This window comes from Mustela nivalis (genome assembly GCF_964662115.1).
Source record: "Mustela nivalis genome assembly, chromosome: 2".
NCBI lineage: Eukaryota > Metazoa > Chordata > Mammalia > Carnivora > Mustelidae > Mustela > Mustela nivalis.
The window spans coordinates 171,471,893-171,487,752 of NC_139021.1; the positions used below are offsets into that span (position 1 = coordinate 171,471,893).

Here is a 15,860-nt window from a genome sequence, read left to right on the forward strand (position 1 = left end):
TGAGTTTTTCTGTTTCTCTTTTTTCTCGCTTTCTCTCTTCCTTAAGTTTCAACTTCTCATTTCTAGAATGGAGTAGATGGTACTAACACCTAGTTCATAGGATCAGAGGAAACAACACCTATAAAGCTTCAAGCACCTCACCTCGCACAGGGCATGTACCCACTTCCAGCATCTTCCAGACACTGGACCTTAGTCGGGATTTCTTCATCTGTTCATCTCACATAGCGGAAGAGACCACTGCCTCTGTTTCACTCTTCGTGACAGAAGAGTCCTTTCAAATGTGAGCTCCGTGCATGAGATGTCTGTTGAACTCTCTACGGCTACTGCATTTGTGTGCCTTCCCTTCAGAACTCAGATACATGAAGTCATTTACCTCAGTCCACAGGGCGGCAGTCAGATTGCCTGATGCCCTTCCCCTTTTCGAGAGCTCTGGAAGTGACTGCGTATCTGCTCAAGACGGTGACTTCTAAAACGCAGGTCTCAGGTTTATTAATTTATGCCCTTCCCCCGCCGTATGGCAAAGACCTTGCACAAAGGCCTGTCTTATCTGCCGGAATGGTCCCTGGTGTGCTGCCTCTTCAGCCGTGCTCAGGTCTCAAACAGTGCACACGGATCGCTGGCTTTTCTGCCACAGTCCCAATGGCTCCCAAAGTGTATGAGCTCACCTGGCGGAGGTTGGAGGTCCCTCCTTCATGAGGATAGTAAGATTACTTTTTAAAACTCAACTTATTAGTTTGGGAATTTTAATCTTAAGTATTTGGAATTTTGTATTTCAATTTTAAATATCTAGAATTATAAAAGTGAACAACCTTGTTATTAAGAGAAATTCTTTTATTCTTCTGGCTGTATCCCTCCCCCCCTCATTAATAAATAACTTGCTGAGGGTCGCTGATGGCCAAGAGAGCTTCAAAAGGCACATAGCTGTCTTCCAATATAGCAGCTCAAATCTACTCCAACTGAAGCTCATTTAACCTGAAAAGCAACAACTTTCTGCCATGCTTTCCCTCTTTCAAATCCCACTGACTGTTTCTTCTTTACCAGGAACTGAACTCTACTATCACCCAGATGGGCTAGAACAAAGTTTTGCAGATGAGCCACATTTCCACAGATGATCCTTATATGCAATTATTTAACCTACATTAATTACGATTTCAACCCATTCTGATATCCAAGTTAACAACAGTGACTCAGTAATTACTAATTGAGTTCAATAACCTGATGGGTCAGCAGCCTTTGTGAGCCTCTACTAGAGTTACACTGAACAAAATTACTCTCTTGTCTATACAGTTGACCCTTGAACAATGCCAAGGTTAGGAGCATTGACCCACTGGGCATTTGACTCCCTCCAAAACTTAATTACCCATACCCTACAGTTGGAACCAAAGCCTTACTGACAACATAAACCGTTGAGTAACACATTATTTTGTATGTTATGTGTATCACATACTGTATTCTCACAAGAAAGTACATCAAAGAAAGGAAATGTAATTAAGAAAATCCCAAGGAAGAGAAAATACATTTGGAGTACTGCAGTGTATTTACAAAAAAATGAAAAGTGTATGAGTGGACCCATGCAGTTCAAACCCATGTTGTTCAAGGGTCAACTGTATTATAAATGAAGATTATTTCTAATACTTATCCTCAAAGGTATGCCCCCTTCTATAGAGAAAGGAAACAGAATCTGTTGTTAGAAGTAGATGCAATTTACTTATTTTCCTGAAAGCACCTTTTCCCTCATGCCTTATGGAAAAACCAAACTTGAAAGCACAGGTGGAAATTTCAATTCTATTTTTTAGTGCCATCTTTAGCCAAAAAAAAAAAAAAAAAAAAAGGCAGGGCAAGGGTGAAGGCACAGTAGATGATACAGAGAGGATTACAGACAGGCTGTGATCTCTCAAAGTATTTTGCTAATACAACGAGGTGAAGAATTTAATCCTTATTGTGGCGACTGCAGGAAAGGAGCTTCAGGAAGAAACGCCTATTGCGTGTGGCTGTCCTAGCTCACTCTCTCATCCAGGGGTCCCTGTAACCTACATTGATCTCCCCAGGACATGTTCATGGACCCACTTTCAATTTCAAAAAGGTTTTTTATTTTTCTCAAAAAAAAAAAAAATCAACAAGACGTTGATTTCTGAGTAGTTTGTTTCAAGAAGGAAGAGAAAAAAAACAGCCTTTGATCACTCACAGCAGTTGCCTAAAAATACACGTCTCTTTGCTTTCTTCATGAAGTCTTTTTAAAAGGCCTCTAACCACCTTACAGCTGAGCTTCCCTCTATGCCTTGACTTGGTCCATCTGTCCCCCCATTCAGAAGGCACAGTCACAAAGTGAGAATGACACTGAAGACATCTTTTCATGGGGCCACATGGCGCTCGTCCTTCTTCAGGTACTCGCCATTAAAACACTTACCAGAGCTCTGCCTGGTGAGTAAGCAGAGAAGTAACATTTTCCATGGACTTTCACTATGGGCCACCATGCACGTGGCCAGGCCAGGGAGTGCCTGAGAGCTCTCCGTTGCCCCCCACCTCCCCGCTTTCAGCAGGAGCAGGGGTGTGACAACTACCCATCTAATTTGCATTCCTCTAAAGCCATGCTCTAAGAAGGGAGAGAAACTACAGGCAGCTGGCAACCAGATGGGAAAGAGCTGATGAACCCCTAGGGGACAACTACCTATACAAGGTGATCAATGCCTTATAGGAAGGGCTGCTGGGACTGACAGTACCTGCCTTGGGTTTTTGCTGAAGTTCACCAGACAAGGTGGTGATAATCGCTGCAGAAAAAGGAATACTTTTAAAATTTGCATACATTGCATGTTCACTGCTAAGTCAAGAAAGGGTGAAATTAACTCCCTTGGAGAAAGGGCTTTTACGTTTCAGAGGAAGCAGGAGGGGCTCAGAGGAACAATGTCCCTTCTCTGGAGAGTTTCACAAATGCCATCAGCCTTTACTATGACCAAAAGCCATATGTCTTTCCTGTATAAATCTTGACCCCTATACATCCTGATGCATGATAAAAACACAGCAAAAAGAATAAAATATCTGAGGGCGCCTGAGTGGCTCAGTGGGTTAAGCTGCTGCCTTCGGCTCAGGTCATGATCTCAGGGTCCTGGGATCGAGCCCCACATCGGGCTCTCTGCTTGGCAGGGAGTCTGCTTCCTCCTCTCTCTCTCTCTCTGCCTGCCTCTCTGCCTACTTGTGATCTCTCTCTGTCAAATAAATAAATAAAATCTTAAAAAAAAAAAAGAATAAAATATTTGAATAAAGCAAAGGCCTGGAATAAAGCAGTATGTACTGATGTTAATAAAACAATAACATTATGTCCTCGTTCTAGACATATATAAAGCCTCCCATTAGCTCTCAAAAAATATGCACACATATAAAAAATGTTTGATATATTATAAGTTTGCAAGTGCATATGTTATAATAGTGAATGTTAGTTTCAAAAGAAAAAAAAAATCTCATGCCCATTTTGTATAGCAGTCCATTCATGCTTTAGCCTCCAAAGGCACATCAGAGAAACTCCTTTCTAGCATATAGCAAGTGATCCAATGTAGATTATAATAAACTTGGACCTGGGAATATCATCTGCTTTGTCTACAATGAATTATAGCAGAAATTAGAAATATTCAGTCCTGAGTTTTCATCCAGACAAAATTCACTATTCATATATAACTTTTCCAAGCAAGTAAAACTGAGTATGTTTTTCTTAGGCAATTCTACTTCATCATTTTCTTTTAACCTGTACCTCAGCGTGAGGAATAAAGGAGTGACTGCAGAATATAAATAATAAAATGACTTTCCTCCTATCAATTTTCTTCACAGCAAAACCAGGGCTTACCTCTCGGGCACAGAGGGCTGAATGTTCCTGCAGGAGGACAGCCGGTTTACCTAGTAACTAAAAGGGTCTGATACTATCTGGTGAAATGAGCTGCCGCTGGAAGCATCTAAAAGATCAACATATATGTGTGACCTGAGAATTGCCTTGGCGTTTCCAGGCTTCTTCAAAGTTCTGGTGAGCTGTTCCACAATGGCCAATGGGTGAAGAGGGGCCTTGTCAAATGGCCTGTTTCTCTGCCAGGTCCCCAGCTGTTTACAGCTTTCTGTGATGGAGCTGAAGTTGACTTCATTGATACTTACGGCCAGATAATGGGAATCAGATGTCCCTTTTGAACCAGGCCAGGAAGAGAGTGGTTATTAAAAACAGAGCTCTCTCTCCTCCAACCCACCACTACCTAAGAGGCTCCCCATCTTTGAAACTTAAGGGTCTGAAGCAAACCCAAGAATCTCACACTTGATGATGGTATTTTTTGTTCAAGTCATGAAAATGCATCAGTTGGCTACAGCCTCAGGCTAACAAAAGAGAATGCTATTGGAGTTATAAGGAATACTTTGGAGAAAGGACCCCCAAACTACTGAAAAAGCCACTGCTTGCCGAACAGCAACTCTAATTCTGAGCAGCACTCCTCTGTGGTGGGGACCAGCTTCCGCTCTTCCATTGGATTCAGGAGACTCTAATTTCACTGCGTGTAAAATCTCCACCACTGGGGCTGAATGAGCTTTAGGACAGAACAAAGATCAGAATGACCAACACAAGTCGGGAGTGTGACCCAGTACTGTGGGCCAACCCAACGCACCGCAGGCCCGGAGTCTGCAATTAAGTCTCGCTGCTGATGTCTGGGGAGTGCCGTGGGCTGATCTCATCCTCTGGATGAAGAAACTTAGGGGCTTGATGTCTAAAAGGTGTCTTTCCACTCTGAATGTATCTGCCTCTAACTCTCTTCCAAACCATTTAAAGAAAGAAGGTGAAGTCATAATAAAAGTACAGTCAGCAAAATGTCCTCAGCCGTGGCGCGGTCCTGGCAGGCACGGACAAAAGGTGAAGGCACAGAGCCCAGACTGAAGTGTTATGCCATAACCTTGAATTATGAGCAGAGCTAAAAAATGGGTTTCCTCTGGGCTATGATAGGACTGTGGATAGTTATTATAATTTAACAGGTTTCAACGGATTCTGTGAGACCCCTAAAGAAAGTCAAGTAGGCGCTTGAGAGCCCAGGCTCCTTCCTGCTTCACTGGTCACCTGGCGAGCTGGCCGAGCCCTCTCCTGGCTTCGGGACAGTCCTGCAGGCCAGGCTGCTCCCTTTCTCAGACACATCAGATGGAGCCAGTATGCAGGGCTCCCCTCCTGTCTTCCTAAATTCCTCTGTGCTGTAGTGGAAAGAACGTAACTCAGAGACCTCTCTTACTATCTTCACTCCTCCACTCACTGGCGGGCTAACTCTGGGCAAATTACTTAACCATGATGGGTCTCAGTCTCTCATTTGTAAAATGGGGCCAAGGACAGCTACCTCACAGGGATTCTTAGGGAGAGCACATCAGAGCATGTTTAAATCTCCTGGCCTCTGCACAGTAGGTGCCTGGTCCCTCTCATTTCCTTTCTCATTTCACTATTGGTTTCTTGAGCCAAACCAGTCCCTTCCCAAGCACTGTGTCCCCCTGGTGGGCTAGTGCTCTTCTCCTCACCAGTCCCAAGCCTTTCTCGTCATCTCCATGGGTGCTCAACTCAAATGACCTCCACCATTCAATGCCAAGATCACTTTCCCCAGGAAGTGCCCCTTGAGACCCTTTCTCTCATCTGAGGTTCCTGGACCTACGTGATAGGTTTCTACATCATTTTATAATTATTTATCTATTATTTACCGGTCTTCCCTGCTATCCAGCCTAGCACTCACTCCTGCTGGGTGCCTGGCAAATATTGGTTCAATGAACAAATGTGTAAATACAGGACCAAAAGGGGAGCTTCTACGGGGCTCACTTGAATGAACATAATGCTGTAGCCAGTTCTCTAAATGAAAACAATACTCAGGGAACAGCCAGAACGTGAGATGCACTCCGTGGGGTGAGAAAAAGCATCTGCTTCTGCGGGAGCCAGAGAAGTTATGGGGGAAAAGCAGCACGGAGAGGACAAGCGACAGAAGCCTGGGGCCAGGACAGCGGCTCGAAGCCTCAGCCTAGACACAGCGCCAACCTGCAGAGACGGAGACCGTCCTGTGCGTCGAACCAGACTTTTGGGATAAAAGAAATCGGATGAAGAACGATGCGTGTTTGGCAGCTGCCATAAAACATGAAAAAAGGGGAGAAATGAACAAAGAAATATCCTCAGTTTAGAAACACTATACAAACAAAACAAAAAACAAAACAAAACGAAACCTTTGGGAAAATGAAGTTGATAGTAACTGTCAAGGGGCATCGCTTTATAGTTTGTGTGTGTGCGTGTGTGTGCGTGTGCGCGTGTGTGTTCTTATGTTCAAGGCCCCATGTGTAAACAGCATACTTACTGGTCTTCAAGTTACAGTTTATTTACCTACATTCTAACCCCCCATGATTCCCTTCTGTTTATTTCCAGTTAGACAGTTTCATATATGAAGAGTAAGAAGCCAGTGAAGCCATTGAGAGATGTCTTTAAGAATCTATCATTATAAATGGTCTGTGAGTTCTTAAATACCAAGAATGTAGATTACTCAGTAGGGTTGCAGAAAAATTCTTAAAACATTTTCATTTTGCTATGGTAACTGCACTGATGTGGTACCCCATGAAAGGCTTGGAAATCTTGGCTCAAGGTCTGTGATCTGTAGACACACCCTTAAGAGAGCACAACATTCATTCCCTTATTCAAAAAACGATTCCCCTTTAAACCCCTCCAATGTCAGCACACACCCTACTCAGGGCACTGGGACCTCTTCCCCGCTGGAGTGCTCTGTCCTACGCACTCCTTCTCTTCCCAAACGTGAGCAAGCTGAGGGTTGGACTGACTTCCCAAGTGGCTGAATGTTGGCTTTAGGAGAAAAGTCTTGGAATTTTCTGGAAAACTTGACTAAAGGAAGAAAAACTAACAGCTCTTCTTGGCCAGAAAGAGGAGAAGTATTTCACTCATTGTTTTCACAAGCTTATCCAGAGAGTTCTATCAAGATGCAATCAAGAGTGGTTTTTTCCTTTCTTTTTAAAATATCATTTTAGTCACACTATCTGCAAACTCAAGCGATTCTTACAGAGAAAAGACATACATTCCATGCAGTCTGGTCTCATTAGCATTCTTCTCCTCGTCTCCCAAAAGACTTCATCAGAGATGAAGTGAAAATGAATATTCAAAAAAACTGAAAGCAACACAGTAGAGAGAGTACAAACCACTAGTTAGTTGGGTGTTTTCTGGGAAGCATTCCCAAGCTACGCTATGAATTTTACATTCTTATGATAAAAGTGACAATAACTACTATCTTTAATGTTCTGGGATTTTAGAAAGATAACCCACTTCCAAAGCATCCATAGTTCCTCAAAAATCTCAGACTCTGGTGCCCAACACGGGTGACTGTTCCAGTGTGCACCTGCCTGGTGGGTGGACTTGAGGGTTATACATACATGTTCAAGTTGAAGCTGTTATGTGTCCGCCTGATACTGGTGGACAAATTCCTTTTCAGTCTGTCTTGTTTTTACTCCATTATTATGAGAATGAGGGTTTTTTTTTTCTTTTCCATAGAAGTATGATGCCGATGGGGTTACAATGCAGAGCTGCTTACACCTACTAATGGCAGCTTAAGAAGACCTGATACCACACTCCAGAGTTTGGCTTCCCAAGTAACTTCAGGTCTTTCTTTTCTCTGAGATGCCAAGGGGAACACAGCCAACTATAGTTTTTCCAGGGGTATCAGTAAGTCAGCTAAACCAAGAGCCTGGGATCCTATGAACTGGGATCCAGTGTGATTACTGCTCAGAAAATATTTCACAGTCGAAGGGAAAAACCAGGGGCATCTGATTAGGATACAGATAATGATACTGACTTATAAGCGTGTGCAGCTCTTTGCTTCTGAAACATATAAAATAATGTCATCTGGAGGTGTTGTCAGGGCTGAATAAGACCAGGAGAAGGTTTTAGAAGTGAGAGGTGAATAGGGTCTATCCTTTTGTCAGAGCACTTAGTGTTCAAGGACAGTTACTGAAACATTTTGATGTTACCTAAGAGTTACGTTACCAGGATGCTTATTCACACTGACACTTTTGGGAACATCATTGTTTTCCCCAAGGGTTTTATCTGACAAACCATTAGCTTGTGGAGACAGGCTACTCAGTGAATTTGGATTTAAGAGGTCAGTAAAATGTACCATGGATGCAGAGTTTGGGTTGGGGTAGTACATTATGGACTAAGTACAAAAAAGTCTGGTAGGCCACCAGATATCTGACTTAGAACTTGATGAATAATTTCTTCTCATCTGTATGTTTTGACTGTTCCTTGAATGCTTTCCTATGAACCTGACTAGTGAGGCAAGGCTTACTTTCTCCAATACAAGCATGGGAACAAAACCCACAATCAATTTAACAGTGGAGGGAAGGGAACCTCCTTCCCTGGCCAAATGGTCTTTCAACTTGATCTGCTCTTCAGGAAAAAAAAAAAAAAAAGAAAGCCATGATAAAGTAATTTCCCCCAAACTCCAGCCCTGAGAATTAGTGGCAATGACACAGAGGGCCAGCAAATGCACCTGGCACCACAGCTCTCATCGTTTCCTTACCCGCAGCTTTTCCTCAGTCTTGGTTGATTGCTTACAGTCGGGATGCCAAACGGTGGAACCTGGAAAGACATGATGCCCGCAAAGAGTTAAAGGAAATGGAAAGAAGACATAGTCCTATTAGCCAGAACTTCTGAGAACAGTTCATATTCTTCTCTATCAGAGGAGAGTGTGAGAGCCCTGGGACCAAGTGAATTACGGCAACTCTAACCACCAGGTGAGTTTTCCTCACCCAGCCTGAGCTCGCTCTAGAAAGGTCATAATTCTAGACCACAGAGACCACTAACAGGCACACGAGTGTTCTGACGCAAGAGATGTTTGATTCTTGACTGAGTGTTGTTGCTGTCATTTTGGACCATATTATTATCCTTTAAAAGTCACAGCTGTATTTAATTTAAACAGAAGCCATAAACCATGTTTATAGAACATCAAAACAACCAAGCAATTTAGATGAGGGAAATAGAGTCAGACAGTCCATACCCAGAAGCAAAACTCACTGAATTTTTTATTGATCCAATTACACACGGTCATCTACAAAGATATGGAAAATTAAGCCAACTCGTAGAAAGGTCAAAAGTTATGTTATAAATGCAGAAGTCTTCTTTAACTTTTAACCCTTTAATTAAGAACAATAAGAACAACAAAAGTCTCCACTCTCAAGTGAGTGAAATTACTAAGTGTCATTTTCTGTCCCTGAGTCAATACCTCACCTTCTCTGAGAATGAAGCCCTTCCTTGGAATCGTGCACGCATCCTAGAACTAAGCACAACACTTAAATCCTATAGAATGCTCTTGTAAGAATTCAAGTCCTCCAGTATGACTTCGTATGCCTAGATATGTATGTCATTTATACAGCTGTGGGTCGGACCTGTATGTAAGTCCTATGTTCGTGGAAGGAGACGTTCAAATATGGTTATGGGCAGAAGAGCCGTAGGAGCACTGGATAAGACTTGAGCAAGTGAAGTTACTAAGTTGAAAGCAGCGAGTAAATGATATGAATTTACTAAGTCTCAGGAGGAACATCAGACCTGTTAAGTCTTTATCTCTTCAAGCAACCACCTGTGTATACTTGAAAATTCACCAATTTAAAACCTCTTGAATTATTTTACACCACTGATCTAAAATAGATAAAATAATATTCATGATAAGGATAATACCTTTCCTATCAGAATAATACTTTAATCCCTATTTAACAGTCATCCTATCTTGCTTAAACCAGAGCCAAAAAATAAATAAATAAATAAAGGGGGAGGAAAAAAAAGGGGGGGGGATGAAACAAACAATCCAGACAGACACATAGTCCTTTTAGCATTAGTGTTTACTCTGAGGCTGGCTACAAAGCACAGGAAATCCTCTTAATGTGGGTGGCCCAGGAGTAGCATTCACTCTGAAGGTTTTACTGAGTTGAAACCCTTGGCCAGGATCACTAGGTTTGCTCACAGGGTCCCACTATTCTCCGTAGGTCAGATGCACAAGGACTGTGACGTGGGGAGCATGTCAGATGCTGAGGAAGATGAACTACTCTTTCTTCAAGGACATGTCGAAAGGGTAGGCAAAGGGCACTGAAGCCCAACTCTAGAAACCATTTACAACCACCCCCGGAATTCTGAGGGCAGCCCATCTTAACAGACGGTTGTTTATTTGTAGTATGAATATGTTCTCATTGGCGCACAGCTTGAAATCACTCTCTATTCAGGTTCCAGAAGCATGTGAACGTGCAGGGCCGCACCGAGAGCCTTTGAGTCTCAGTTCCCAGCAGACACGGGGTTGCCACACACTCTTGTGTCTTTGTTTATGAGTACTAGCATAGACACACTAAATCTAAAACAAAGCCTGGAGACCAAATGGAGAATAAATATCGATTCCATGCTGAAGATGCAAAGTGACACCTGCCTGTGGCTATGGAGACTCACAGCCTGCCCTCAGAGACTGTGTCATAAAAAGTCCACGTGAGACTATGGGTTTGGGGGCCTGTCACTTGTCTTTATTGGGTCCTTTAAAATTCAGTGACTTTTTTCATCAGAATTTTCCAGACTGATCATTTAAAAGTAAGTGATATTTGGATTGTCAATTTCTCATAGAGGCAGCATTTTTCAGAGAGTAGATTAAGACTTTGCTTTAATATTCAAGAATCATGTCCGTTGACTTTCTTCATTGTATAAAAACAAAATAGAGAGCAAAGGAACCATTCATTAAAAATACACGTAGTGTTAAGTGCAGAGAGACAAAGAAATGAGCGCGAAGGCAGATGAGACCTGGTAATTACCAAACTGAATGAGCACCAGCTTCCATGGCTCTCGGTAATTTTACTGATAAGCCCTTGTCAATTTAATGACTCTTTCTCCGGCTAAAAATAGTAAAATGTTTGTGCAGATGGTGCTGTTTGACTGGAAGAGAATCCTCCCCCGAGCTTCTCGCTGAGAAACGTCAGCATTTTAGGGGAGATAAAAACTAGTCATGGTTGTACACTGGGAAAATTTCTCAAAATGACTTTCAACTTGAAAAAATCTGGGGGCACCTGGGTGGCTCAGTCGGTTAAGCATCCAACTCCTGATTTTGGCTTGGGTCATGAACTCAGCATTGTGAGATGGAGCCCGGTTTTTGGCAGGGAGCCTGCTTAAGTTTCTCTCCCTCTGCCCCTCCCACCCATCAGTCCCCCAAATCTGATGGCCCTCTGGTAATGAGTACTTCTTTGCCACCAGAAACTTCTCCACTTCTCTTTCAGGGACTCTGGAAATATTCTCTCTCACCCTCCTGCTATCTTTCTTTCAGTATGAGCGCTATGTCATCTTAAGGGGATGAAATACATCTATGATGCAATTCACCAAATATGAGATGATGTTCTTCCTGAAAGCTTGCATCAGAGCAGGCTGGAGGCATCGAAAAATCCTTCTCGCGGGGTAGTGAAAGGAGCAAAGACAAAGTAACATCTAGAAATGCTTTTTCTTTCATCTTGTTTCCCACACCTCCTGGGGAAGGCTGGGAGGAGGTGTTGCTAATTTTCACTCTTGCCTCACTTCCATGGGACCAAACATCAAGTCCTATGCATTCACTCCAGAAGCAACGCATTCCTTTGTTAAAAAGACTCAGGGGCTCATGGCCAGCATGTCAACTGCTTGGCTGACTAATACTAACTGATGAGGTAACTTTTGGCCACGCTCCTTTTGGATCTGGGGAGCCTTGCAGCTAATGAAATGCCTCCTCTCTAAAAACAAACAAACAAATGAACAAAGCAAGGTTTTCCTTCCCCAGATGAGAAGAACTTATGAATTCCGGAGACACCTTACCTTGAAGATACATTTCCTCTCCTTCGGTGAACATCTGGTTGCATCTGCTGCATCGTGCACAGCTGGGGTGGTAATGTTTGTCACCTGCCTGCAAGAGAAGAGGGAGGGACTCTTTAGTTTGCACCTTGTCACAGCTCCCAGCCTCTTTTCTGGACCTGGGGATTCTCATATTTAGCGGGTTTTTGCTAAAAATAATAAAACCTATCTAACGTACACCAAGATGGGAAAAACCAAAGTAAAGGACATCATTCACAGCTTTCACCTTAGGAGAACCCCAAATTCCTGTGTTGCTTATAACAGTATTTTGCCAAAGTCTTCTATTAAGTGTTTTCTAAAGAAGGCATTTTACTGAGATGGCCCTGAATTATTCATGAGCTTTTCACATTCCTAAATATGACAGATGCCATCACAGCAGGTGTTGACTTCCCCAAAGCAAAATGTCACTGGACACAGGGACAATTCTCTAGACAGGTGCCAAGTCACATTAGAGTCATGGTCCAAATGCATGCCTGACAAAATGAAATCTTTTCATTTATAGCTTAGCAAAAAATCTTCACCACCTAAAAATTTTCTAATATACTCCACAATGAAATCATTTTATCAACCAAGAGTGAAATATTTCTTTTGCATGAACCACGTGCTATGGCAGTGCCGACAGCCAGAAGTAGCCGCACCCTCTATGTTTGCATAAAATCTCAACAGGAAATCAGAGGCCAGGTAGTGACTCCTTTCTCACACCCTCCAGGAGAAACTACAAAAGCCACTTAGCAACAAGAGTGTGAGATGGTAGTTTGTTACTCAAGGCACTCAAGTGGAAAAAAACTGAAGATATTTGAAAATAGAAGCCAGGAATGAAATCTGTTCAATGGTGACAACTGGAAAATTCTAGAAGTGGTGCTCTTGTTTTGCTCCACACACTATTATTTAATTTTTCTTCCCTAGGGGATGAAGGAAGCCTAGTCAATGTCATGTAAAGTAGCTCCTTCCTCTAGGCCATCCAGGGTCAAATGTGAGTGAAAGGAGAAAGAAGTCACTGTAAGTTCTAAAGCACTGTAGTCCAGCTGGGATGTTAATGCTGAGAGTTCCCAGCCAGTTAGGACAATCTCGGGATTCTCAAGGAAAATGTAAGTGAAAGAATTAAGGCACCTTTACAGGAAGTTTGTGTAGTCTACAGTGAAAAGCACACTCCCCAGTAAACTGGGAGTAGGAAGACAGATCTTCAAACTGATACAATGTATCTATTGTATTTAGTGGCACAACATTAGCTGCATTCTCAACAAAGAGCACCAAGACAATGAATTATGCTTCCACCAAAGCTTTTTTACATTGTTTTAGTCCTAGCCAATGTGATAAGGCAAGAAGAAATAAACATGCAGGTCATTAATGAAAGAGTTCAAACAGCTAGATAAAAAATAAACATATAAAACCTCACAACTTTCTACAGACTAGCAAAACAAATTCCGTCAGTGTCATGGGAAAACAAGACTCCATTTCTAATACCAACAAACAAACCCGTCAACGCAAGATCTACATAAAGAAAACTATAGAATTTAACTGATGGACAAAAAAAGGCTAACAGGCATATAATATTTCTGGATGAGGAAACTAAATATTTAAAGATGTCAATTTATCTAAAATGAACCTATTAATGCAATGCATTTCCAATCACAATACTCATAGGAGTTTCGTCTACAGACCTTGACAACCTGATTCTGTAAGTTCATACGGAAGAAGAAAAATGCACAAAAAACAGCATCAACTAAGGGGGGTTTTCCCTCCCTGACATAAAAAAGTTATTCTAAGGCTCAAATAATTCAAGTGCTTTAATACTGGTACAGAATTAGAACATAAGTCATGAAACACATAACTTAGGAAAGCCAGTCACACAGCTCTACACAAGAAATTTAGTCTATGATAAAGAAGGCATTTCCAGTGAGTTGCAAAATGGATTATTTCACTAACAGTAAGGACAATGGATTCTCCATACAGAGAAAGGTAAAGCTAGATTCCTAATTCATAACCTACAAAAAAAGAATTCTAGAGAGTTACAGAGCTAAATACAGAAACAAAAATGTAGAAGTATTAGAAGGATTTATAGGAGATAATTTAGTATACTCAGGATAGGAGTGCTTTCCTAAACAAGGCAAAAATCTAGAAACAATGAAGACAGATAATGACTCTGCACATACATAAAAATGTCTAGACTTAGAAAAGTTAAAGGAAAAGTAGCGGGGAAATAATACTTGCCATGCAGGCCACAAAAAAGATTATTATCCAGAATATATAAAGACAATCTCTAATAAAAAGTAAGTGGCAATATGGGCAAAAAGCAATTTCCAGAGGACACGTAGAAGACCCAAAAAATAAAGAATTAGCTCAACTCCACCAGGAATCAGGGAAACACAATTTAGAAAAAAAAAAAAAAATCTTTCCTCACTAAACTGGCAAAGATAAAGAGAAGACTAATGTGAGGAAAAAGGCTTTCTCACAGACTACTGGTGAACAAAATTATTTTGAAAGGCAGCTTTGGCAATATTTTTTCAAATTTAATATGCACATAGGAAGCTAGCCTACAAAAACTCTCATACCTTACAAGTATATGTACTTAAGAGTATATGTATTCAGGATCTCAACATTATTTATAACCTCAAAGAACAAAACAACAGAAAGCAACCTAAATAACCTAAATAAGAAAGTAGTTAAAGAAAATATTGAATCATATGTAGCCATTAAAAGAATGAAATAAACTTACACGAAAACAAACCAATGCTGCCAAGAGAAAAAAATCATCCAGAAAAACAATGCCTATAATATAGTCACATGAAGTACGGGCTGAGAGTGTGGAGACACTGGGGTAAGGCTGACCGGATTCAAATCCTGTTTCAGCACTCTATGGTCCTGGGAAGGTGGCAGGCTCTCTAAACATTCAGCACTCCACTGTTCTACCTACCTCATAGGACGTGATTAGGGTGAATGATCATATGATATTTTGAAAATGGTGCAGCACATCACTACATACGGTAATAATCCTAGAAACAACAACAATGAACAGTAACACTCTGAACAGAGGTGGTCCCAGGGCCATTCACAAAAGAGAAAGTTTGTCAGTACAGGTTGGCACGCTGGTAAAAGCCCCCCCCCCCCCCCCACCGTGCCTGTTCTTTCCAAGGACAGGTATAGGAGGGTAACTGTGTTACACAAACTGTCATACGAGGTGGATGGAAGATACACCAAGGTCCCAAGCAGCAGGGCTGTGGTCTAGAAACCATGAGCAAAAACACTGCTAAGAAACAATACCATCGTAACGCAGGGACATCGGCTTTGACCCATGCACTCGCTCATCTCACAATGCCGAACGTGTCAAGCAATGCAAGGAGCCAGAATCAAAGGCCACTTCACAGCCCTTCAAAGGTCTGGTTTTGTAGCAGTGCAAGCCCGGGGGACCACCCAGTCTCAAGGACAAGGGAGCCTCTGCTTTGCATGGGAAAGTCACTTCCTCTCTTTCATTTCTTCTTACTCCGGTACCCATGACGGTTCACAGTCAAGCCCTACGCACAGGGCCAGGAAAAGGGATCAGAGCTGATCATAGATGTGGGCTCCTATGCAAACCAACCCCCAACATGGACATAGCTTAATAAAAGTCATTTACACTGGAGTCTGTCTACAGAAGAAGGAAAAGTATCTCAGATCATGAGCAAAATGGAAGACCAGTGCCTACATAAGAACAGACAATAAACATGTAAATCATTGTGAAGAGGAGGTTATTGATTACAAACTTTTAAAGCAAACTGTGGGCTTTGTTTTAACAGGTGACTTCATAAAGGACAGTGACTAGGTAGCTGGCCCCAAGCCCAGAGCCCAATATCCCGCTGTGCCTGAGCCTGTGGGGCCAGATGTGTTGCAGGGACACAGCCCCCACACCCTGGCCGCTGCTGAGCTCCACAGTGGCTATTTTCCACCCATCTTTCTACCCTGCTATGTTAAAAAAAAGTACAGCCTATTTTGTTCTTTTTCACATATT

General features: G+C 42.1%; 1 protein-coding gene across 11 annotated transcripts in view; it reads right to left on the bottom strand.

The window, feature by feature from the left end:
* The window catches only part of ABLIM1 (actin binding LIM protein 1), a 299,644-nt gene that overhangs the window by 43,869 nt on the left and 239,915 nt on the right, over nucleotides 1-15,860 (bottom strand). For 9 of the 11 annotated variants that reach the window (XM_082721481.1, XM_082721486.1, XM_082721488.1 and 6 more), the window contains 2 exons: nucleotides 11,840-11,927; nucleotides 8,556-8,614 (listed from right to left, as the gene is read on the bottom strand). In XM_082721481.1, the coding sequence (XP_082577607.1) occupies nucleotides 8,556-8,614; nucleotides 11,840-11,927 (147 nt within the window). Of the gene's footprint in view, nucleotides 1-6,022; nucleotides 6,107-8,555; nucleotides 8,615-11,839; nucleotides 11,928-15,860 lie in introns of all 11 variants that reach the window. The other 2 variants (XM_082721489.1, XM_082721491.1) reach the window with 1 other exon arrangement.